The following is a 24,992-nucleotide window of genomic DNA, read 5'->3' on the forward strand; positions in this document are numbered from 1 at the left end:
GAATGGAAGATTCAGAGACAGCCTGCAAACTAATGATTGCTCACTCTGCTGTTTTATGTAAAATTAACCGATTTTTAGAGGAGAATCGCAATGGCGGTTTATGCATATCCCCCCATCTCAATTCCAAAGACCATGATCTTGTAGTAAATGTTTCTTAAATGTTCCGACAGTTAATGTCATTAAAATCATTGTAACAATTTACCACGGCATTCTAAAGTTAATTATAGATGCCCTGTTAAATGAGCATTGTATTCTGTCGTTAAAACACTGGTCAGAACTAAAGACAGAAAAACTACAACAAAATTCAAAGGCAAAATCATTTAGGTGATCATAAATTATTTCTAGCACAATACTTGAAACAGAAAAATCTTGCATGTCCCCAGTTTCTCAACTATAACTGAAGATCCTAACTAATTTCTCAGCTACGGAATGGTGCAAAATGGAAAAGCACCACTTGGTTTTGATTAAGCCCTCTTCTTCCTAGCAGAAGAGGAATGAGATGCAGCAGTACTTGTGCGTCGAGGGTGAGAGAAAAGTCCTCGTAGCATTGCAAAGAGGGCGAAAACCAGAAATGGAGAATACATTTGAATCAGCCGGTCTGATGCCTTGCCTGAAAGCATCAGCTCCGCCATTAGAGTAGCCTGAATGAATAAAACACAATATCAGCAGTAGAATAAACTAGAAAAAAAACTATCCAACCATATTTCAGCACTACAGAAATGATTTAGGTTTGGTATCAATATATTCAACCATCACAGCATACTAATCAAGCTTGACAGATATTGCCACCAAGAGGCTAGCCAACATTAAAAGTCTAAATCTGATAACAGCCAATAGTCACTTCATATCTATCAACCCAGAATGTTGTGAATTATCCCTGCAACAGCCTAATCTTTCCCTGTAGGAGATGGAACTAATGACTTGTTAACTTCTTCCAAGCATAAGTACTGTCAGCATTCCTATCTCTTTTATGCCAAGCTATACCCACACATTTCTGTCGTTTTGCAAAATATAAGCTGATCTTTGTAAACCAGTTTTGTTATCGGATGTGGGATAAGCATTTTATAAAAGAAGAAGAGCTCATTTGGTTATGCTGGTTTGGTGAAGAATTGAGTAGATGAGCATGCTCTCTATTCCAATGGCACTCTCACAAACTCTGAGCCACAGAGTTTTAATTATAATGCAAAAGCCTTGCTCCTCGCAGACAATGAAGCTAATATGAGCATAATTTAAATTGAAGTATCACGTTAAATGATAATATCGAAGCCCATTTGCATCACCAAATAATAGCCAGTAATATCTGAATCCATGATTAGTTATCCTTGGACTTGAGTTCTAGCAAGTGGGCACTGTAATGCACATTAAGTATAAAATAGAAAGTTTGGGTAAAGTACTGAAATTTGATTTCAATATATTTGAATGTACTTGCGAGCAAAGAAGTGTTGTGACGTAGAGAATGAGAGAGGAAACAATTTTTTTGGGCCCAGACCATTCTCTCCCATTAGAATCCAAATCTTGTTGGATTGAACTTCCTCAGTTGACCAGAATCTAAAATTTGAAAATTTAGTAAAAACTTAGAAATGTCATGGCTCCCATTTTCTTGAGGAAATCTGGGGTGCAGATTTCTTGAGATGGTTAGTGGCTAGAATTTTTATGGATATCTAAGGGAAAGAGGGGAAAGGGAGGCATCTAGCATGGACAGTGTTCCACAGGTGACAGACGGTATTAGGATCAAATCTTAAAGCCAAGTTCTAATTACGTCTCCTTTCATGGAGTTTACGAGATATCGGCTGAATAACTAATGAATACCACACAGATGAACGAAACACAGAATAAAGAGTTCAATTGAGTAGAAGAGAAAGGTCTTGTGTGTTCTCTTTGCTTCAAACAAAATCAAAGAAGATAGAGGGAAAAGAGGGGGAAAATATAAAGTAATTGAGATAAGACAAAGGAATTATCCCTCCAACAAGGTTAAAGCACTATGTTTCAGTTTCATTTTCAATTTCAGTCTTGCAGGTAGAGTTTGGTTTTCGCAATTTCAAGTGTCTCTCTGTATATCGGATTTTTAGTTTAAAAAGTCAGAAAAATTCAAAAATAGAGAAAATTAAGAAAGAAAAATCAAGGAAAGTTATTTCCCATCATTTAATCGTGTTTAACTTATTTAGGAATATAATTTATATAGTTTGGTTTTTTTCAGGCTGCATTAAACTGTATTAATGCTAATGCTTTAAATATATCAGATGAATATACTCTCTTTCGTTAAATAACAAATTTCATAAACTAATGAGACAAGTGCATAAAATAAATTACATTTCTCTGTTCAGTACTAGACATTATTTTGAGGCAGATTATGCAAATACTGGTCTCATCACAATATGGATGGGAGTGTTGATAGGGATGATGAAAATAATGAGATACCTGTCGACCAATTCATCGAGTTATGAAATGCTAAATTTATTCCACACAAAGTATTTTTTTTTTTTGTGAAATGTATCATAATTAGTTGTTTATAATAATCTTTGTAAACTACTATTTTAAGGACCATATTAGAGGCTTTGGTCGTATGTATCTATACTCTTTCTTAACTTAAGAAAAAGAAAGAAAATCTATTTAAATTGGCATTATATAGCTTATATATTTAAATAAAAAAGAAATGACTACAATATAATAGCAAACAGCAAATCAAAACTTTAAAACAAGCACCTAGATAAATTTTGGCTGAAATTGACCAAAACCAATGAAATTGACCTAAACCCAAAATTCAGGGTCAATTTTGGTTTATCCGCCTAAACAGATGTGATCTCAACCAAAACTTAAAACCTTGCTTTTTAGGGTTTGACGTATCCAACCTAAAAGGGAACGGAAATGCTAATGGGAGGAGACCAAGGAGATTGACATCACTCACTCTTTGCATCCTTTTTCATCGGTCCCACTCTGGCATCCTTCACATCAACATCAAATTTAAAAAGCAGGCTTTCCCCCCTTCTCATCCCAATCTCATCAAAGTACAAGATAGTTCATAGGAATCCAATTGCTTTCACATATAAATATGATTTCTTTAATTTCTGATGGACATTATCATCAGAATATTTTCACCTTGATTTGCTTTTGAAAACAAGAGTTTTGCACTATCAACTTCCAGAAATTAAGTCCCAATAATTGCAAGTATTTGTTATCATCATATAATTTGCGATATAGATATCACTAAAATATCATGGGAGGGAAAAGAGAAGGAAAATAAAGAAAGAGAAAAACAGCCCATCCCAATAAACTTGGACAAACTCTAACCAAGAGTGGTGCTAGAGCAGCTCTCAATGACAAATAGTAAGGAGAGGATATAGGATTGCTAAAACATAAATCTAAAAGAAATATGTAAAGTCGAGATGGAGATGGAGGAAGAAAATAAGGTCATGATTAACATCAATGGTGCCATATCATGGTCCTTAGAGGGCAGATAAGGAGGGGCTCGATAGGACTGGTGGCAATTGTCTTGGACTCCTGTCTCGGCTTGTCTACCATTTTACTGATTGTGACATACTTATCTTATTTTTTCCCGTTAATGTATCGCAAATGCAAAGAAGAGAGAGAGAGAGAGAGAGAGAGAGAGAGTTTGCTTTTGACTTCAAAATTTGATCCTAACAACACAAGTTATATGTATGCAACCACATATTGGATGAAGCATGTAGAGCTATGTAAACATCGACATGTCTATTCTCTGAGATGATATATGAAAACCGGACATCTTTTTCTATTAAGTGGAGAGTATTCTAGGGAAAAAGATGACAAAAATAATAATTGGATCAAGATTTTAAATCCCGTGGGACTGGGCTGTCCTGATTTTTTCATGAAACGGGATGCGTCCCCATCCCACTCCATCCAGATACTTGGGACAGAGGATGTCCCAAGGCATCCCGATCGGGATGCTAGGATGCTGGTGGGATGGTCTGTCCCAACACGTAGGATGGTACCCTATCACGGTGTCCCGCGGGACGTCCCGTTGGGACCTGAATCTCTGAATTGGACTATCCCAAATAAGGTTTGCCAATATCAACCAATATCATACTATATCAGATATACTGTATCGTATCAATAATGAACCAGTACACAAGCTCATACTATATCAATTTTTGGCATGCCTCATCATCTCTGTCAGCACATATTCATTCCACCTCATCACTCTACTTTTGGCATATACTCTTATTTGTTTTCTCTCTATGTTTAGTAAGTCAACATATATTCATATTTAGCCTGCACACCTATTTTTGGTTTCTTTTTATTTAGCAATTCTACTTTTGGTTCTTTGGCCTTACTGAGTATGTAATCAAAATATTTCTTTTTCTTGTAATTACTGTAATTACTGGTATTGTAATCTACAAATACTCCTATTGGAGATCAATGAAATGAAAGTGTGAAAATCAAAAATTATCCTCAATAAAGAAATTACCATTGTCATGGTATCAGAGCCCTGAAGCTCCAACGAGCATCCCTTCTTCCTCCTTCAGTGCTCTCTCATGACCACCAGTTCATCTATCTCCACCTCCTCCAATCCCTCTTCTCCTCCACCACCAATCACAACGACCCCTCTCACATTTCCATCTGCACAGCATTTTTATCCATCAAGTTGAATACCTCCAATTTTTTGATCTGGAGAAAACAAATTACTCCCTTCTTAAAAGGTCAAGGCTTATTTGGGTTCCTCGATGGTTCTCACCCACAGCCCACCGATCCTATTGCCATTGCTGCCTGGCAACAACAAGATGCCCAACTCGTAAGCCTTCTCATTGCTTCATTATCTGAAGATTTGATTCTCCTTCTTCTTGACAAAGAGACCAGTTTTGAGTGCTGGAGCACTCTTCATGAAGCCTTTGGTTCAGCATCTCCTAGCCGACTCACGTCTCTGCATCTGGAGTTGCAGAATCTTCGTCAAAAATCAGATGAGACCATCACCTCTCTGCTCCGACATGTAAAAGCTGTGGCTGATGAACTTGCTGCATCTGGTAATGCCCTCAAGCCTACTGAATTTAATCTACATGTGCTGCGTGCTCTATGCGATGATCTACAAGATGCGGTCCCTGGTATTTTTAATCGACATACTCCTCCGACATATACTGAACTTCATGGGCTATTACTTAGCTGTTGATGCAAAAATCTGCCTGCGCCGGAGAAGCTGGAGTTGGAGAAGCCGCGGTCGCCGCCGGGACCTGCAAAGGAAGTCTAAACCGGAGGTGGGTTGCTCCGGCAAGACCCTCCGACGCTCAAGTCAGTTCTCTGCCTCAACAAGAATGGAGTGCTCGAACGGAGAATTTAGCAGAGTTTTGAGATAAGAAATGAGCTTATAGAATAACGTATCTGGGTTCCCCCTTTTATAGGCGGAGGAGGTAGCGGATTGATGGCGACGTTTGTAACCGCCAGGTGGTGGGCCGCCCTTAGTCAGGAGGAATCTACTGCGAAGAGTAGTGGAGCGGAGCCGTGGCCATCACTGGGGCGTGCCACGTGGAATCTGCCGTGAGAAGTGGGATGCGGATGCTGCGGCGTCTTGCCAGCGGATGGGAGAATCGTGCGATATCTGCTGCAGGAGGTGGAGCAGGATCGCGGCCGTTTATCGTGGCCTGTCAGGCAGTAATGGAGCCGCGTGGGCGCGGGATCCGTCGCAGAGAGTGGAGCAGTGTTGCGACCGTTACTGCGGCCTGTCAGGGAGTGATGGAGCTGCGCGGAGTCCGCCGCAGGAAGTGGAGCAGGATCGTGGCCGTGATTGTGGCCTGGGAGTGCAGATCTGCCGGCTGAAGCTCGGCAGCGGTTGGAGTTTGGGACTCGTATGGATCCGGGCGGAGTCCTCCTTGCGATTGGGGTCGTGGGTGGAGCCCGGTCCCGTAGGAGTCCGCTTGCAGTTGACGTTGTTGGCAGAGTCCGGCTCCTGTAGGAGTCCGGACGGAGGCTACTGGCAGCTGTTGGAGTTGAGGACGAAGCTCGACTCCCGTAGGAGTCCGGGCGGAGTCTTCCTGCAATTAAAGTCAAAAGACGAAGTCCGGCTCCCGTAGGAGTCCGGACGAGACTTACCAGCGATCGACGCTGAGGACGGAGCCCGGCTCCCGTAGGAGTCCGGGCGGAGCTGTCCTGTAGTCGATGTCGGCGGCGGAGCCCGGCTCCCGTAGGAGTCCAGGCGGAGCTGTCCTGTAGTCGATGTCGGCGGCGGAGCCCGGCTCCCGTAGGAGTCCGGCGGAGCTGTCCTGTAGTCGATGTCGGCGGCGGAGCCCGGCTCCCGTAGGAGTCCGGGCGGAGCTGTCCTGTAGTCGATGTCGGCGGTGGAGGTCGGCTCCGTAGGAGTCCGGGTGGAGCTGTCCTGTAGTCGATGTCGGCGGCGGAGCCCGGCTCCCGTAGGAGTCCGGGCGGAGCTGTCCTGTGGTCGATTCCGCTGAGGATTTCGGCTGTGGATATTTTATACCCAACACCAGTCCCCCTACTTCCGAGTTTGAATTTCAAACGAAGGAAGTACAGAGAGAGAGATGGGCACAGCCGAAACCGTCCCTTCGAATCCTGCGCACTGCCGCCTCCAGATATTTTGGCATTAAATGTGCGCGTGCCGGAGTCTTTTCGAATTGGAGCGGTACGAGGGGACGCTTCGAAATTCCCGCAGGTACACTGGCCTAGGTACGGCGCAATTATGATCCTGCCAACCGTCAGCCGCTTTTAGCCGTCTGTCAAGGGGAGTGGGACACGTGTCGGATGCGGACTGGCCTGGGGGATTCGCGATCATTATGGCGCCGGATCCCAGGGTCTATTTAAACCCGTCCTCCCACCTTTAGGCGTCCTACTCCGTTCCTGAGTTCTCACTAGTGTCTGTCTTCTCTTCGAGAGCCCTGCTTCAGCGAGCGTCTTCTCGAGTCGTAGGCACCTCCCGTTTTTTGTCCCTCAGGTCCCTCAGAGCAATATAGGTTAGTACCAACCTTCCTCTCACTGCCTAGGGGCTTCTTTTCTCGTCATTACTTTTGTGCATCCCTCCGAGTTAGTCTTCGGCCTCTCGTTCCCCTTTCGGTCCGTCTTTTTAGGGTCCTTTAGATCCCCCCTTCGAAACTACTCAAAATGTCCTCTGGCTCTTCTGTTCCCGGTAGCTCCGAGAATTCTTCTGCTTCAAACCCCCAGGTCCCTGTCCCTGTGGACGAACCTGCGTCTGGGGCTGGGCTTCGCCCGGTTTTCGCACCGGACGCTATTCCATGTTCCTCGACTTCGGAGGAACTCCTTCTGATAAGGGTTCAGTACGAAGTTCCTCCGGAGTACGACCTGGAGCTACCTGGCCCCTCTGACCGGGCCAGCACTCCCCCTCCCGGTCGCTTTTGTTTGTATCAGGAAGCGTTCCGTGCCGGACTCCGGCTTCCGCTTCCTTCCTTTGTCGCTGCCCTCTTCCGCTTCTTGGACATCTCCCTCGCTTCCGTGGCCCCGAATTCCTTTAGGTTTTTGATAGGGTTTCTCTCCCTCTGCCACGTAGTCGAGGTTCAGCCGTCTCTCTCCTTGTTCAGGCATTTTTATACCTTCAAACGCCATCCTTCGACGAAGGACTGGTGGTACTTCTCCCCCAGTTCGGTAAGAAGGGGTTGCTGAAAGGCGCCCCTTCTTCGATCCACAATTGGAAGGGAAATACCTTTTCGTCCACTGCCCGACCCTGGAACTGAGTCTGCCCCCTTGGGGATCTCTGAGGGATTCTGTCCGCCGGGCTCCCAGCCTGGGGGAGGACGACCTCCAAGCCGCCCAGAAGCTTCTGACTTATCCCGCTCCTTCCCTTCCTAATCTTCTGAGGGAGCAGCTTCTTTTCAACGTCGGCCTGAGCCCCCAGGATCCAGCGAGTATTCATCTTATCTTTTCTTTTCTTGCCTTTCTCCTCTTCTTCTCTTTACCTCTCTTCCCTTTTTCTTTCTTTTTCTCTTCTCCTCTCTCTCTTCTCTTTTTTTTTTTTTTTTTTTTTTAACTTCTGGCTCTTGATTGATTGGTGTTGCTTCTTTTTTCCCTTTCTTTTTTTTAGGAATGGACGCCGAAGCGACGCGGATGCTCGCCAGGGGCATGAGGGCTCAGAAGAGAAAGGGCGCTGCGACCTCCGGATCAGCGAAGAGGGCCAGGGCGGAGGAGACGAGCCTGGCCGCGCCCGTCCAGGCGGCCCCGGCCATCGACATTCCCTCAGATGTCGAGCCAGTGGCTCCCCGGGCCTCCTCGAGGAGCCCCCGTCTGGGGCCCCCGCTCCGGGGGTTCGCCCCACGGAGGCGCCCGCCGTGGGGAGGAGGAGGAAATCGGTGGCTTGCAGGGCGAGTAGCCACCGAGCTGCTGTAGACGAGTCCGTCTGCTCCGAGGAGGGATCGGAGAATCCCTTCAACGACAGGGACTTGATCAGGCGGCTGATCGACGGCTGCATCCTGTCCGACGTCGTGGAGAGGATCGACCGCGCCGATCCTGAGCAGCGAGCTTGGGACTCTTTGGGATCCTTCCTCGAGGTAAGCGGATATTTATTTACACGGTCACTCGGCCTTTGTCGTAATTCTCTATCCGTCCTTGCAGATTGGGCACCAGCTCTTCGCCTATGTCGAGCGGCGAGCCGCATGAGGAGGGACATCCTCCAAGTGGAGGAACGCTGCCAAGCCGAGGTTGCTCGCCTCCAAGCGAAGACGGCCGAAGTAGTCGCCCTCCAGGAGGCCCTGGAAAGAGAGAAGCAAGCCCGAGAAGAGGAGAGACAGATCTTGGAGGAGTCGGTGAGGAAGGCGGAGGCCGAGGTCGCCCATTTGGTCGAGCAAACTCCGATCCTGGTCTCGAAGGCCAGGGCCCTTGCGGTGGAGGAATTCAAGGCCTCTGCGGAGATGAGGGACCTGAATGTCCAGTTCGGCCAGGAGGCATTCACCAAGGGGTTCGAGCTCTGCCAAGAGAAGGTGGCCAGCAAATTCCCCGAACTCGACCTCGGCTTTCTTGAGGAGTCTGAAGACGAGGCCGGCCCCTCGTCCGCCGCCATTGTGGTCGCACCCCCCGCGCCGAGTTCTCCACCTCCCGCCCCTGAGGTCTGAGACCTCTGATCTTGTGCCCTTATTTTGTCGCCATACTTCCTTTCTGTTTGTCTTCAAAATTATTCAATCAATAAAGTCGAATTTCTTGTTGTGGATGGCTTCTCCTTCCCCCTCCTCCTTTCTACTTTTCTCCTTGCAATGAGTTGTTCTTTGATGCTTTCACCTTCCGATGGCAGTGCCCTGCTGAAGCACTCCCCTTGCCCCTGGAGGTCCCGCTGAAATCGACAATCCAGCGGTTGAAAAAGGAGGTCCTTCACCTGACGAAGAAGTTAAAGAAGACGGAAGGCGAGCTCCGCAAATCAAGAGAAGGCCATTCTGAAGCCGCCGCTGAGGCCGCCCACTTTCGGAGTCTCCATGTGAAGGCGATCATGGATTACAGCCGGAGGAAGGCGAACTTCACAAAGGAGCTCGAGGAATGCAAGAAGAGCACCAGCGACCGAATTTGGGCTCAAGAAGCCAGGATCAGCGCCCTTAAGGTGGAACTGTCAGCTGCGAAGAGGAAGATCGGCCAGCTGGAAGGAAACTCATCCCGGCTCTTGGCCCGGGTCGATGATGGACAGAAGTGGTCGCAGAAGGTCTCCGACCTTCAGAAGCAGCTTCAAGACGCCGAGATGAGCCACGACGTGCAGCGGGCCAGCTGGCACCGGCAAGTGGAAGAGTATAAAGGGAGATTCCGGACGGCGGCTAACGAAGTCGTTCGTCTCCAGAGGCAGCTGGCTAATAGGGCGCAGCTTACTTCCGCCCAAGATTCCGAAGAGCTCCAAGCCCTGAGAGGCACTGTTGAAGGGATTTCTGTCTCCCTCGGGGAGAAGACAGCCGAGCTGCAACAAGTGAAGATCCAACTGGCACTTGAGCGGCAGGCCGTCGCAGACGCGGAGGCGGAGTCCGAAGTTTTGAGGAAGAGGCGTCTAGAAGCGGAGGCTGAGAGCCAGCAACTTCGTCGGGCGCTCCAGGACGCGCTGCGGAAGAGGGAAGAACTAGAAGAAGCAATAGAGAATCTGAGGCAGTCCTGGTTGAGGGACGGAATAGATAACTCTAGGTCGGAGGGAGCAGGGCCTCCTTAGAGCTCTTTTGTCTTTCTGTCTTATCATGTAGTTACTTTCTTTTTGTCGTTTTGCCCTTCTTTCCTTGGCCTTCCTGGCCTTGTAGTGTACATATCGGGAATGAAATAAAAAGAGCATTTTGCATTACCTCGTCCGCACGCTGCACTAATATTGCTGTCTGCCGAACCTTTCTTGACGTTTGACTTGTCTGATGTAGACGTCGTCGGGGGGGGGCTTTTTCCTTTCATCCGATCTTGTTAGGCGGCCGGGTTTCGCCACCATTAACCCTTGCTGCAGAAGTCGCGGATAGAGCCCGGCTCCCGTAGGAGTCCGGGCGAAGTCTTCCTTGTAAGCGGAACCCGGCTCCCGTAGGAGTCCGGGTGAAGTCTTCCTTGGCATCGTGGACGAAACCCGGCTCCCGTAGGAGTCCGGGTGAAGTCTTCCTTGGCGTCGGAACCCGGCTCCCGTAGGAGTCCGGGTGAAGTCTTCCTTGGCGTCGGTGGACGGAACCCGGCTCCCGTAGGAGTCCGGGCCTTCCATTTTGCTCGAGCCGGCGTGAGGTTCTCCTCTCGTTACCAGCCTGGCTTGTGGGGGCGCGTTAGGGCGCTGTAAGGCCTCTCCCCCATCCGGTCTAAAAGAACCGGGCCTTCGACTTTGCTCATGTCAGGACGAGGTTCTCCTCCTGTTCCTGACATGGCTGTGGGGGCACATTAGGGCGTTGTAAGGCCTCTCCCCCCATCCGGTCTAAAAGAACCGGGCCTTTGACTTTGCTCAAGTTAGGGCGAGGTTTTCCTCCTGTCCCTAACAGGGCTGTGGGGGCACATTAGGGCGTTGTAAGGCCTCTCCCCCCATCCGGTCTAAAAGAACCGGGCCTTTGACTTTGCTCAAGTTAGGTTGAGGTTCTCCTCCTGTCCCTAACAGGGCTGTGGGGGCACATTAGGGCGTTGTAAGGCCTCTTCCCCCATCCGGTCTAAAAGAACCGGGCCTTCGACTCTGCTCATGTCAAGACGAGGTTCTCCTCCTGTTCCTGATATGGCTGTGGTTTTTGGAGGGATCATATCCAGTCGTAACAAGTCCATGCCAGGTGGGAAGAGCACGTTAGGTAGAAAGAAAATTAGATTCAAGGCGAAATCGTAAGTGATACAGTTACAGGTTTTTCGAGCTCCATGGTCGCGGGTGGCCCGTTCCTCCTTGAGGCCCTCCGGTGATGGAGTCGATGGTCCCGATGGGAGGCCGGTCCCCGGGTTGTTCCTCCCTTCTCGGCGGTTCAGGCTGTGGAAGGGTTCTTGGCCGGTCTCCTCTACCCTCAGGCCTGCGGCGGATGAATCTGTCGAGTCGACCTCGCCGAATGAGCTCCTCGATCTCGTCCTAGAGCTGGATGCATTCCTCCATGTCGTGGCCGTGGTCGCGGTGGTAGAGGCAGAACTTGTTGGGGTTGCGCTTCCCGGGGTGTGTGCGCATCCTCTCCGGCCTAGGGAGCTGCTCCCTGACCTCCATCAGTACCTGGGCCTTTGAGGCGTTGAGAGGGGCGTAGTTGCGGAATTTCCCTGGTGGGGAACCCCGCCGAACCCAGCGGTCCGGGCTTCTCTGCCCGCGTGCCCGGGGTGGAGTATGGGCGTGCTTATGTCCAGGAGGGGATCGAGAACGCGGCCGGGCTTCCTTTGGCTTTTTCTCAACTGCGGGCTTATCCGAATCTCCCGCTTGCCACTCCCTTGCTGTCTCTTCATCCTTCATTTTGAAGGCTTCTTCCGCTCGGACGTATCCTTCAGCCCGAGCCAGTAAATCGGCAAAATCTCTGGGGTACTTCTTCTCCAGGAAGAACAAAAGATCATTCTTCTGAAGGCCACCTTTCAGGGCGGCCATGGCAACTGATTGGTCCAAGTTCCGGACCTCCAATGCCGCGATGTTAAAGCGGTTAACGTAGGCCCGTATGGACTCCCCTTCCCTCTGCTTGATGTTGATGAGGGACTCCGAACCCTTCCGGGGGCGCCGGCTACTGACAAAATGGGCCACAAATTGGTGGCTCATTTGATCGAAAGAAAAGATGGTACCCGGCTTCAAAGCCGAGTACCAGTTCCTCGTTGCTCCCTTCAAAGTAGATGGAAAGCCTGGCATAAGATGGCGTCAGGAGCGCCGTGAAGCAGCATCATCGTCCGGAAGGCTTCCAGATGATCAACCGGGTCCGAAGTTCCGTCGTAGCTTTCGAACTGGGGAAGCTTGAAATTTGGCGGGATCGGTTCCTGCATGATCATTTGAGAGAAGGGAGGGTCAGTACAAATATCCTCACCATAAGCGGGGGGCGCGTGGCGGAGTTCTTCAATCCGCCGGTTCATCTCCTGGAGCCTCCGGTCCAGGAAATCCTCTCGACTTCGAGTCTCGAGGGTCCTCTGGCAGAGCGGGGGCAGGGATCTTCCAGGGTGGAGTCGTGGTCCGATTGAGGGCTCTCTACCCTCGGATTTGTTTTCCCGGGAAGGACGGGGCGGCTGGCCCAGGTGGCCCGCCCCGCCGCCGGGTTCTGGCATTCCGGCGATGCCCTTTCCGGGTGCGCTGACGCCTGCGGTTGCTGCTGCTGCATTGCTTGCACAGCTTCGACGAGGCCTCTGACCTGCTGTGCCAGCAAGTCAAATTGCTCCGCGCCGACCGCCGTTGCCGGAGGGGGGAGGAGGAGGCTGAGAAACAGGAGGGGAGGCCGGAGCTGAGATCTGGCCGCGGAGGCCGTGGACCGTCGGGTGGATGCCTTGCGTGGAGGCATCGAGTGTCGATCTCGCGGGGGAAGATTAGGAGTGGGTGACGGAGAGGCGGTCGGAGGCGGCTCCGTTGAACACTCCTTTAAGAACAAGGGTGCTGCGAAGGTTCAGCCCCTTCCTCTAGCGCCAATCCTGTTGATGCAAAAATCTGCCTGCGCCGGAGAAGCTGGAGTTGGGGAAGCCGCGGTCGCCGCCGGGACCTGCAAAGGAAGTCTAAACCGGAGGTGGGGTTGCTCCGGCAAGACCCTCCGACGTTCAAGTCAGTTCTCTGCCTCAACAAGAATGGAGTGCTCGAACGGAGAATTTAGCAGAGTTTTGAGATAAGAAATGAGCTTATAGAATAACGTATCTGGGTTCCCCCTTTTATAGGCGGGGGAGGTAGCGGATTGATGGCGACGTTTGTAACCATCAGGTGGTGGGCCGCCCTTAGTCAGGAGGAATCTACTGCGAAGAGTAGTAGAGCGGAGCCGTGGCCATCACTGGGGCGTGCCACGTGGAATCTGCCGTGGGAAGTGGGATGCGGATGCTACGGCGTCTTGCCAGCGGATGGGAGAATCGTGCGATATCTGCTGCAGGAGGTGGAGCAGGATCGCGGCCGTTTATCGTGGCCTGTCAGGCAGTAATGGAGCCGCGTGGGCGCGGGATCCGTCGCAGAGAGTGGAGCAGTGTTGCGACCGTTACTGCGGCCTGTCAGGGAGTGATGGAGCTGCGCGGAGTCCGCCGCAGGAAGTGGAGCAGGATCGTGGCCGTGATTGTGGCCTGGGAGTGCAGATCTGCCGGCTGAAGCTCGGCAGCGGTTGGAGTTCGGGACTCGTATGGATCCGGGCGGAGTCCTCCTTGCGATTGGGGTCGTGGGTGGAGCCCGGCTCCCGTAGGAGTCCGCTTGCAGTTGACGTTGTTGGCAGAGTCCGGCTCCTGTAGGAGTCCGGACGGAGGCTACTGGCAGCTGTTGGAGTTGAGGACGAAGCTCGACTCCCGTAGGAGTCCGAGCGGAGTCTTCCTGCAATGAAAGTCAAAGATGAAGTCCGGCTCCCGTAGGAGTCCGGACGAGACTTACCAGCGGTCGACGCTGAGGACGGAGCCCGGCTCCCGTAGGAGTCCGGGCGGAGCTGTCCTGTAGTCGATGTCGGCGGCGGAGCCCGGCTCCCGTAGGAGTCCGGGCGGAGCTGTCCTGTAGTCGATGTCGGCGGCAGAGCCCGGCTCCCGTAGGAGTCCGGGCGGAGCTGTCCTGTAGTCGATGTCGGCGGCGGAGCCCGGCTCCCGTAGGAGTCCGGGCGGAGCTGTCCTGTGGTCGATTCCGCTGAGGATTTCGGCTGTGGGTATTTTATACCCAACATTAGCCATGAAAGCATGCGGGCATTCAGAAAATTAACCATTGCTGATATTACTCCTTCTACCAATCCTATCGCCAATACTGCTCAACGATCCCCCCATTCTTCTACTGACCCTAGGCCCTCTATTGGCCATGGCTTTAATCGAGGTCGTAGGGGGCGTGGCAGGTTTGGTCGAGGTCGTGGTCATTTTGGTTCACCTGGTGGTCATGGTTCTCAATGGTGCTCCTTTTGCAATCGTAACAACCACTCTAATGCCATCTGCTTCTATCGTTCTCAGCAGCCCTATCCATATTCACCACAACCCAATACAAATTTTTAATATTCACCATACCCAAATCCAAATCCATCTCACCATCACCCTAATTCGCTACTTCTCCCTACCCCTCACCCATCCTCCGCCCTCATCTGGTACCTTGATACAGGAGCATCTCACCATGTTACTCCTGACATTCATTCTATGTCCTCCTATACTGAGTACACTGGTCCTGATCAGGTGCATGTAGGCAATGGTCAGGGATTACATATATCACATATTGATTATGGTTCTTTTTCCCCCTCACTCTTCTCTTTCTTTTCAATTATTTAACATCTTACACGTTTTCTCTATTTCTAAAAATTTACTTTCCGTGCAACAGTTTGCAAAAGATAATAATATCTTTTTTGAATTTTACCCATATCATTTTTTTGTGAAGGATCGAACCACCAAGACCACAGTATTATCCGATCCGAGTGAAGGAGGATTATACACTCTCCGTTTCAGTCCTTCTTCTTTGTTCGCATCTGTTCACATGGCCGAGAGTACCACTCTTGATGGCTGGCACAACCGTTTGGGCCATCCTCATTATCGCTTGCTTCGCTCCATGATGAAGACCAATAATCTTCCCTGCAAGTCTACATATCTTCTTCCTCTTTGTCCCTCGTGTCAGTTAGGCAAGTCCAGTAAGTTGCACTTATCTCCGTCCCATCGTCGTAGTCAATTTCCATTAGACCTCATTTATAGTGATGTTTGGGGTCCTTCTCCTACTCCATCTTTGTTAGGACACCGCTACTATGTAATTTTTGTTGATGACCACAGTAAATATATTTGGTTCTATCCATCAATGCGCAAATCTGATGTGTTCTCTATTTTCTTACAATTTTAAGCTTTGGTTGAACGACATTTTTTTGTACTATTAAATCAATCCAAATTGATTGGAGAGGAGAGTTTCGCTCTCTTCCTCAATTCTTTAGTAAAATTGGCATTACCCATCGTATCGCAGCTCTCCACACCCACGAGCAACAAAGGGCTGTTGAACGTCGTCACCGTCATATTACGAAAACCGATCTGTCTCTTCTTGCTCATGCATCGTACCCATGTTGTACTGGCACTATGCCTTTGAAACGGTTGTATTTTTCATTAATAGGATGCCATCTAAAGTCTCTAGTGGTGTGTCCCCCTTCGAACTGGTTTACAATAAACCACCATCCTATGCCTTCCTACGAATTTTTGGATGTCTATGCTTTCCCTTTCTTCGTCCTTACAATCGTCATAAAATGGAGTACCGCTTTCAACTGTGTGTATTTCTCGGCTATAATCCCTCTCATAGTGCCTATCGATGTCTTGATGTGAAAACAAATCTACATATATCGCTAGACATGTTCGCTTTAATGAATCTATCTTTTCTTTTCAATCTCACTCTCCATTGGATTGTCCACCACCACCATCTCCCTCTTCCCTGCCATGGGGTGTTACATCACTTCGGCTTCTACAAGAGGCCAACCCTCCACCATCTATTCCTCCATCTCCTTTGCCCCAGTTGTCCACCTCACCATCGGTTGTATCCCCCATGTCTCGGTCTGCCCTAGCACCTCCTCTTGATAAACACTTAATTTAAGTCATTTAAAGCAGAAAATCATATTTAATTTATTTTATTTATTAAGAATTTGATGCTTCTTTTTATGTTTTACAGAAAGATGATCGCCGATACAAAGAGTCCGATTCATAGATAAAAAGATTCAAGTTTGAAGAAAATTGGACTTAAAATAAAATTAAAATAAAAGAAAGACGCATACGGTATTATAGAAAATGAAGATACTATGCAAGGAATCCAAAAGGATATAGATGTCATTGTGAAGAAACAAAAGTTTCTTTTTGGAATATGAAAAATTGTTTCACGTTGAATTCTCTCCTAGGTGCGCGAGTGGACGTGGCGTGAGCTCGTGGGCGCGCAGGTGAGCGCGGACGCGGGCGGACGGACGCGTGAGGCGTGGAGCGGGGAGGACGCGGCGTGGATGCGGCATCGCGCGGGTGTGGGCGCGCGGCAGACGGGTTCGCAAGGAATTTTTTATGGCGGTCGAACAGATGCTTATTAAAGAAAAAAAAATTAATATTTAGAAATATTTTAAGAGGAAAGATTTGTATTTTTTTTAGTCTCACATCGGAAAATCATGTAAAACTCCTTCCTCCTAACACCTATAAAAAGACTTTTGTACTCCCATTGGAGGGGGAGCCCAGAAATTCTTTTAGAGCCTTGCATAGAGGAATAGAAAGGGACTACTTCATGAGCAGCTAGGCTAGCAGTCTCGGGAGTGGAGAAGAAATTTTGTAACGACACAGAGATGGTTTATTGTTCTAAACTTTCTTGTATTTCTTTATATGCAATAAAGATTATGCTTTTTATTTAAATCATCATGAGTTCTTTATTTGCTCTCCTTTATATGCTTTTATTTATGCTTTCCTATTAGATTAATATTAGGAACAACTTTTACTTTTCGGAGACGCACCGTGATCTACGGGTACGGGGCGTGCCGAGGAAAGAAGAGTTGTTTACCTAGTACTTTCCGGAGACGCACCGTGATCTACGGGTACGAAGCGTGCCGAGGAAAGACAGATATTTTTTCTAAGATTAATCATATCCATTTAATTAAAAAAAGAGATACAACTCTGCTAGTGCAAAGTAATTCAAAACTCCCGAGCTTTTTATTTTCTAATTACCTCAATTTTAAGATAATTTATTTTTTAAATCAAAAACAATGCTTCTTTCTTTTATTTGCAATCTCAACTTAGCCCAAGGTCCCTGAAGATACGATCTCGACTCATCCTACTACGTAGTGAGTAGAGTTATTTTTGGTGCTATCAACGACTACGCATCAAATTTTGGCGCCGTTGCCGGAGATCTTGGCACGGTTGAATTAAAAAAATTGAAAAAAAATTCTTTTTAAAAAAAATGCTTTTCAGTTTTTATTTCTCGCTTTATTTTTTTTTTCAGTGCTTTCTAGCTAGATAATCTTATTTGCATAATTACATAATTACCTTGCATAACTAATTTACTACTTTTTAATCTTAGGAATTTTTCTGCTTAGAATAATTTGCTACTTTTTATAGCCTAGTGATTTATTGCTTTTTAGACTTAATCACTTAAACTTATTTTCTTGCAAAACTAAAAAAAATAAAAAATAAAAAAAAATATAGATAAAAAGATAAAACTATAAATCTTTTTTTTAAAAAAAAAGAAGCCACTGACATTTCATAACACTTAACTAAAATAGCATAACCCCAAATATAAAAATTTCTAACTTGATTGGACACTTTGTTTTTTTTTTTTTTTGCATCTCATCTCCATAATTAATCTTAAGGGCAATAACCCATTAACCAGATAAGGTGGGGATTTAATCACCCTTCCTTGGTCCAAAAATCATATCCTTCATTTTGCATTAAATTAAGCCTTAATTTTAAAATCAACTAGACGTTAGCCCTAGAAATTTCGAGCTCAATAGGACAAAAAGCTCTAGAGTTGATCCGAGTGCGGATTGGTTAATTGCTTGGTGTCTAAGGCAAGTGGTTAAAGAAAGTGGTTTTTAATTGGTTCCGTTGACTGACCTGGCCAACTCAGTTGGTGTCTAAGGAAAGCAACGAGCAGGAACCTCCCACATCTTATGCTTACCTAGTCGAGTCAGTTAGTCAGTCTTGAGCTTGGAGTGCTCAAAGGCGGTCTTGAAAGTTAGAGCTGTCTAGATCTAAGTTAACCTTAGGATAGAGAGTCTATGATTGTTTAAGTTGATTGCAATTAACATCTAAACATTAACTAATTTCTCCCTTTTCATAGATTTAAGATTCTTAGGTTCTTCTCTTTAGATTTTCTTCATTCTTTTCTCACTTTATTATAAAAATATATATTATAAAAAAAAAAAAAATTTTGAGTTTGCTCTACAGTATAATTGTAAGGTGTATGCTTGGCCGTAGATCGTTACGACCAGAAATCCAACCTTTTGACCTAGAAATAGAAAGAACCTTTAGAGCCAACAGACGTAAAAATATGGACCGAAATCAGGAGAATGATCCACCCAAGCAATTGAAGGAGTACTTTACTCCTTCCACATATACCTACTCTCCTTGTATTCAAGTGTCCCCTGTGGAGGCCACTCAATATGAAATTAAGTCCAGTATGATCCAAATGTTACCTTCATTTTATGGACTTAGTAATGAGGATCCTTATAAACATCTTGAAGAATTTCTTGAGATATGCTCAACTGTCAAAATTCACAACTTCTCCGATGATGCTCTTAGGTTAAAATTATTTCCTTTCTCACTTAAGGACAAAGCCAAATACTGGCTACATACTTTGGATTCCATGACTATATCAACCTGGGACCAGCTGCAAGGAGAGTTTCTCAAAAAATATTTTTCCATAGGAAAAACTAATCAAATAAGGAAAGCCATAACTAGTTTTTCCCAATTAGATGGAGAAATGTTTCATGAAACATGGGAGAGATTAAAGGACCTTATTAGAAAATGTCCCCACCATGCTGTACCCAAGTGGCAGTTAATCCAATGTTTTTATGATGGGCTCTCTGAAAGACATCGACAAATGGTCGATGCATCATGCGGTGGGACATTCATGCTGAAAAGTGAGGATGAGGCATGGCAACTGTTTGAAATTTTAAGTGAAAATTCATTACATCATATGTCTGCCTCTGTTAGAGATAAACCCATGTTAAACCCAAAGAGAGGTGGAATATATGAAGTAGGAAATGCCATAGATATCCATCAAAAGGTAGATAAACTGTCCCAAAAATTAGATCGTCTTCTAAATACTGGACAATCCCCGATTCCACCTAACCCAATCTAAGAAGTTTGTGCATTGTGTGCAAGTCCGAACCATTTTGTTAGTGAATGCCCAGCCGCACCTCAATTTTCTGAGTTTGTGCACGAGCAGATTCAGCAAGCTCAAGTCCAACAAGCTCGCAGACCAAGAAACGATCCATATTCGAACACTTATAACCCCGGCTGGAGAAACCATCCAAATTTTTCTTGGAGACCACAACCAGTGGTTGGTCCTGCCGCACCTCGACCTCAATATCAGGACCCAACATATAGGCATGGATCATACGATCAATTTCAAAATGCTCCTCAACCGTCTACTACTGGTCACAGCTCAGCTTTTGAGGAAAAAATTCTGAAAACACTAGAACGATTAGAAGTCAACACTCAGATCCTTAACTCCCACACACAATCCATTGCTAAGCTAGAGACCCAAATAGGTCAACTAGTGACTGCATTCAGTAGGAGGGAAGAAGAAAAATTACCTAGCCAACCCGAGAGCAACCCAAGAGGACAATTTGTGATTGCGAGTTATAATACCCCAGAAGCTTTTTCTGAACATGCCAAATCAATCATGACTCTGAGAAGTGGGAAGGTCATTGAACACACTAGTAAAACCAATGAGACTGACCCTAAACCTCTAACCGAAGCCAAATCACCCAAGAACAAGGAGGATCTGAAAATAGAGAAGGAACCAACTGCACCGGAATCATCTTACTTGCCTAAAGTCCCATTTCTGGATGCCTTGAAAGCCCCTATTCCTGCAGATAAGAAGGGAGGAAAACTCGATGAGATGTTGGAATTGTTTAAGCAAGTCCAAATTAATCTTCCCTTCTAGACGCAATCAAATAGGTCCCTGCTTATGCCAAATTTTTGAAGGATTTGTATACCCAAAAACGTAAATCTAGATCACAAATCCCAAAGAAAGTACGCCTCACTGAACAGGCTAGTTCTGTCATCCAGCATGCCACTCCTCCAAAGCTTAAGGACCCAGGAGCCCCCATCATTTCCTGTGTTATAGGAGATTATCACATTGAAAAAGCTCTTCTGGATTTAGGGGCAAGTGTGAATCTTTTACCTAGTTCGGTGTATGAACTTTTTGGATTCGGAGAACTGAAACCCACATCAGTCACACTGCAGTTAGCCGACAGATCAATTAAGGAACCACATGGAATGCTTGAGGATGTCTTGGTCAAGGTAGATGAGTTTTACTTTTCAGTTGATTTTCTGGTTCTCGATATGGAATTAAGTGGCAACCCCAGATAAATTCCCATTATCTTAGGACGACCCTTCCTAGCTACGGCAAATGCATGCATCAATTGTAGGACAGAAGTCATGGACGTATCGTTTGGGAATAAGAAACTGAGACTGAATGTGTTTGGTGCTTCCCAAGGACCATCAATGGATAGTTGCTTCGAAGTAGATACACTAGAAGATATTATAGAAGATGCAACACTCACAATTCTAGCACCTGACCCCTTAGATACTTGCTTGGCTCACTTTGGAGTGTATGACTTTAAGGGATATATGAAAGAAGTTAACATATTGTTGGATACACCATATGATAAAACCACTCCTCCATGGACAATCAAGTATGAGCTATTGCCCATCTTTTGTTGGTTTTATTGCATATGACGTCTGGCTGAAGACGTAAAACTTAGCACTTTTTGAGAGGCAACCCAAATTTCTTCTATTTTGTTTTAACTGATCATCATTTTTTTTAAAGAATAAAGGACCACTCTGTATGGAAGAGTCTGTCAATAAACTTGACGTCTGGCTGAAGACATAAAACTTAGCGCTTGTTGGGAGGCAACCCAACGATTTCATATTTTTTTACTTTACCGCAGCCGCAGGAATTTAGAACAAGAGCCTATTAATCAATGAAGCTATCTTCAACTTCCGAAGCAAAATTATCCCAGGTGCACTCTCTCCTTTTATTTTCTTTGCTTTCCTACTCCATTGAGGACAATGTAGATTAAGTTAGGGGGGAGAAAATTAATCAAATCCTCGAGTATGGTCAGAAATAATTAATTTTGTGTATCCAAATTTTATTTTGATTAAGAGTCAATTAGGCATCCTGAATAATGAATGATTAATGGTCAAGATAATTTTAGAGATACTGAGGAATAAATTATTAAGAAAACCCAATGAATGGTAGGGTTTAGACTAGAGCAAATTTTAGGAGTGATTCTACAACCCTCTTCGTACTGATCTCAATAAAGAATCTGCTTCATGAGAGATTGGGTGGAAAGGTCGAGGTATGCAAAAATTCTCCTTAAAATATACTTTTTATTAAAAAAAAAAAATTGGTTTCCTCTGAGTAACCGGGCCTTTCGCCTAAGTAAGCGTTGTGGTTCGCGTAAAAAGGTAGGCAATGTTAAAAAAAAAAAAAAAAAGGGGACTAAATTGCAAGAAGATAATAAATCTCTTTCCCATTAAGTTAGAGGATTTAAAGAGTAAAGTGGGGAGTTGGTGAAAGAAAAGCTCTTGAATTTTTTTTAGTTAATACTCAGCCACTAATTGGGTCAAATTGATAATCCAATGAAATATCTCTTTAATGATCTGACCAAGTATCATCTACTTTTTGGGATGCCTAACCTAATTTTGATTCAAGACCGAGTCGGTACACAATGCTGATATATCTATTTTACTCGAGGACGAGCAAAATTCAAGTTGGGGGGTGTGATAAATATTTAATTTAAGTCATTTAAAGCAGAAAATCATATTTAATTTATTTTATTTATTAAGAATTTGATGCTTCTTTTTATGTTTTACAGGAACGATGATCGCCGATACAAAGAATCCGATTCATAGATCAAAAAGATTCAAATTTGAAGAAAATTGGACTTAAAATAAAATTAAAATAAAAGAAAGACGCATACGGTATTATAGAAAATGAAGATAATATGCAAGGAATCCAAAAGGATATAGATGTCATTGTGAAGAAACAAAAGTTTCTTTTTGGAATATGAAAAATTGTTTCACGTTGAATTCTCTCCTGGGCGCGCGAGTGGACGTGGCGTGAGCTCGTGGGCGCGCAGGTGAGCGCAGACGCGGGCGGACGGACGCGTGAGGTGTGGATGCGGGGAGGACGCGGCGTGGATGCGGCATCGCGCGGGTGTGGGCGCGCAGCAGACGGGTTCGCAAGGAATTTTTGATGGCGGTCGAACAGATGCTTATTAAAGAAAAAAAAATTAATATTTAGAAATATTTTAAGAGGAAAGATTTGTATTTTCTTTAGTCCCACATCGGAAAATCATGTAAAACTCCTTCCTCTTAACACCTATAAAAAGACTTTTGTACTCCCATTGGAGGGGGAGCCCAGAAATCTTCTAGAGACTTGCATAGAGGAATAGAAAGGGACTACTTCATGGGCAGCTAGGCTAGCAGTCTCGGGAGTGGAGAAGAAATTTTGTAACGACATAGAGATGGTTTATTGTTCTAAACTTTTTTGTATTTCTTTATATGCAATAAAGATTATGCTTTTTATTTAAATCATCATGAGTTCTTTATTTGCTCTCCTTTATATGCTTTTATTTATGCTTTCCTATTAGATTAATATTAGGAACAACTTTTACTTTCTGGAGACGCGCCGTGATCTACGGGTACGGGGCGTGCCGAGGAAAGAAGAGTTGTTTACCTAGTACTTTCCGGAGATGCGCCGTGATCTACGGGTACAGAGCGTGCCGAGGAAAGACAGGTATTTTTTCTAAGATTAATCACATCCATTTAATTAAAAAAAGAGATACAACTCTTCTAGTGCAAAGTAATTCAAAACTCCCGAGCTCTTTATTTTCTAATTACCTCAATTTTAAGATAATTTATTTTCTAAATCAAAAACAACGCTTCTTTCTTTTATCTTACAATCTTAACTTAGCCCAAGGTCCCTGAGGATACGATCTCGACTCATCCTACCTACGTAGTGAGTAGAGTTATTTTTGGTGCTATCAACGACTACGCATCACCTCCCATGATCGTTCTCCCTTCTAACCCCTCTAGTACTACAGACTCTGTACCTGTTCGGACCAGATTACTTACTGACCCCTATTGCAATCCCTTATCCACAAAGCCCTCCCTTCCCACATCTTCCCCCATGACAAGTTTCCAGCAAGACACAACCTCCTCTAAACAACCTACCCAACCCACCCGTACACATTTCATGGTGCTTCGACCCCGTTCCAAACAACCATCTGCCCTCACTAGCACTATCCTCACCATAGAACCAACTTATTATACTCAGGCATCTAAACACTCTGTGTGGCGTGCTGCAATGACCGAGGAGTTTAATACTTTAGTTCGTAATGGTACGTGGTCTCTTGTTCCACGTTCATCTCAACAAAAAAATTTGGTTGGGTGTAAATGGGTGTACAGGATCAAGAGAAAGGCTGATGGCTCTCTCGAACGCTATAAAGCACGATTAGTTGCAAAAGGGTTCCACTAGCAGCTTGGTCTTGATTACAATGAGACATTTAGTCTAGTTATCAAACCTACCACCATTCGGACTGTTCTAAGTATTGTCATCTCTCAAGGTTGGTCCATCAAGCAATTAAATGTTTGTTGATGCAAAAATCTACCTGCGCCGGAGAAGCTGGAGTTGGGGAAGCCGCGGTCGCCGTCGGGACCTGCAAAGGAAGTCTAAACCGGAGGTGGGGTTGCTCCGACAAGACCCTCCGACGCTCAAGTCAGATCTCTGCCTCAACAAGAATGGATTGACGCTAGAGGAAGGGCTGAACCTTCGCAGCACCCTTGTTCTTAAAGGAGTGTTCAACGGAGCCGCCTCCGACCGCCTCTCCGTCACCCACTCCTAATCTTCTCCCGCGAGATCGACACTCGATGCCTCCACGCAAGGCGTCCACCCGACGGTCCACGGCCTCCGCGGCCAGATCTCAGGCTACGGCCTCCCCTCCTGTTTCTCAGCCTCCTCCTCCCCCTCCGGCGGCGGCGGTCGGCGCGGAGCAATTTGACTTGCTGGCACAGCAGGTCAGAGGCCTCGTCGAAGCTGTGCAAGCAATGCAGCAGCAGCAACCGCAAGCGTCAACGCACCCGGAAAGGGCATCGTCGGAATGCCAGAACCCGGCGGCGGGGCGGGCCACCTGGGCCAGCCGCCCCGTCCTTCCCGGAAAAACAAATCCGAGGGTAGAGAGCCCTCAATCGGACCATGACTCCACCCCTGGAAGATCCCTGCCCCCGCTCTGCCAGAGGACACTCGAGACTCGAAGTCGAGAGGATTTTCTGGACCGGAGGCTCCAGGAGATGAACCGGCGGATTGAAGAACTCCGCCACGCGCCCCCCGCTTATGGTGAGGATATTTGTACTGACCCTCCCTTCTCTCAAATGATCATGCAGGAACCGATCCCGCCAAATTTCAAGCTTCCCCAGTTCGAAAGCTACGACGGAACTTCGGACCCGGTTGATCATCTGGAAGCCTTCCGGACGATGATGCTGCTTCACGGCGCTCCTGACGCCATCTTATGCCGGGCTTTCCCATCTACTTTGAAGGGAGTAGCGAGGAACTGGTACTCGGCTTTGAAGCCGGGTACCATCTTTTCTTTCGATCAAATGAGCCACCAATTTGTGGCCCATTTTGTCAGTAGCCGGCGCCCCCGGAAAGGTTCGGAGTCCCTCATCAACATCAAGCAGAGGGAAGGGGAGTCCATACGGGCCTACGTTAACCGCTTTAACATCGCGGCGTTGGAGGTCCGGAACTGGGACCAATCAGTTGCCATGGCCGCCCTGAAAGGTGGCCTTCA

The 24,992-nt window shown here is 46.5% G+C and overlaps 1 protein-coding gene and 1 non-coding gene across 2 annotated transcripts in view; both read right to left on the reverse strand.

Annotated features, from left to right (window-relative positions):
- Positions 1–209: 209 nt before the first annotated feature.
- LOC105046912 (uncharacterized) overlaps positions 210–24,992 on the reverse strand; it is a 35,816-nt gene continuing 11,033 nt past the window's right edge. The window contains exon 2 of the mRNA XM_010925665.4: positions 210–641. Coding sequence (XP_010923967.2) covers positions 465–641 — 177 coding nt within the window. The 3' untranslated portion in view covers positions 210–464. The remainder of the gene's footprint in view (positions 642–24,992) is intronic.
- Positions 18,845–18,950, reverse strand: LOC140858983 (small nucleolar RNA R71). The gene has a single exon (XR_012142384.1). It is a non-coding gene; the product is annotated as a small nucleolar RNA R71 (small nucleolar RNA).

Source organism: Elaeis guineensis, chromosome 6, assembly GCF_000442705.2.
Source record: "Elaeis guineensis isolate ETL-2024a chromosome 6, EG11, whole genome shotgun sequence".
In the NCBI taxonomy this organism is placed as follows: domain Eukaryota; kingdom Viridiplantae; phylum Streptophyta; class Magnoliopsida; order Arecales; family Arecaceae; genus Elaeis; species Elaeis guineensis.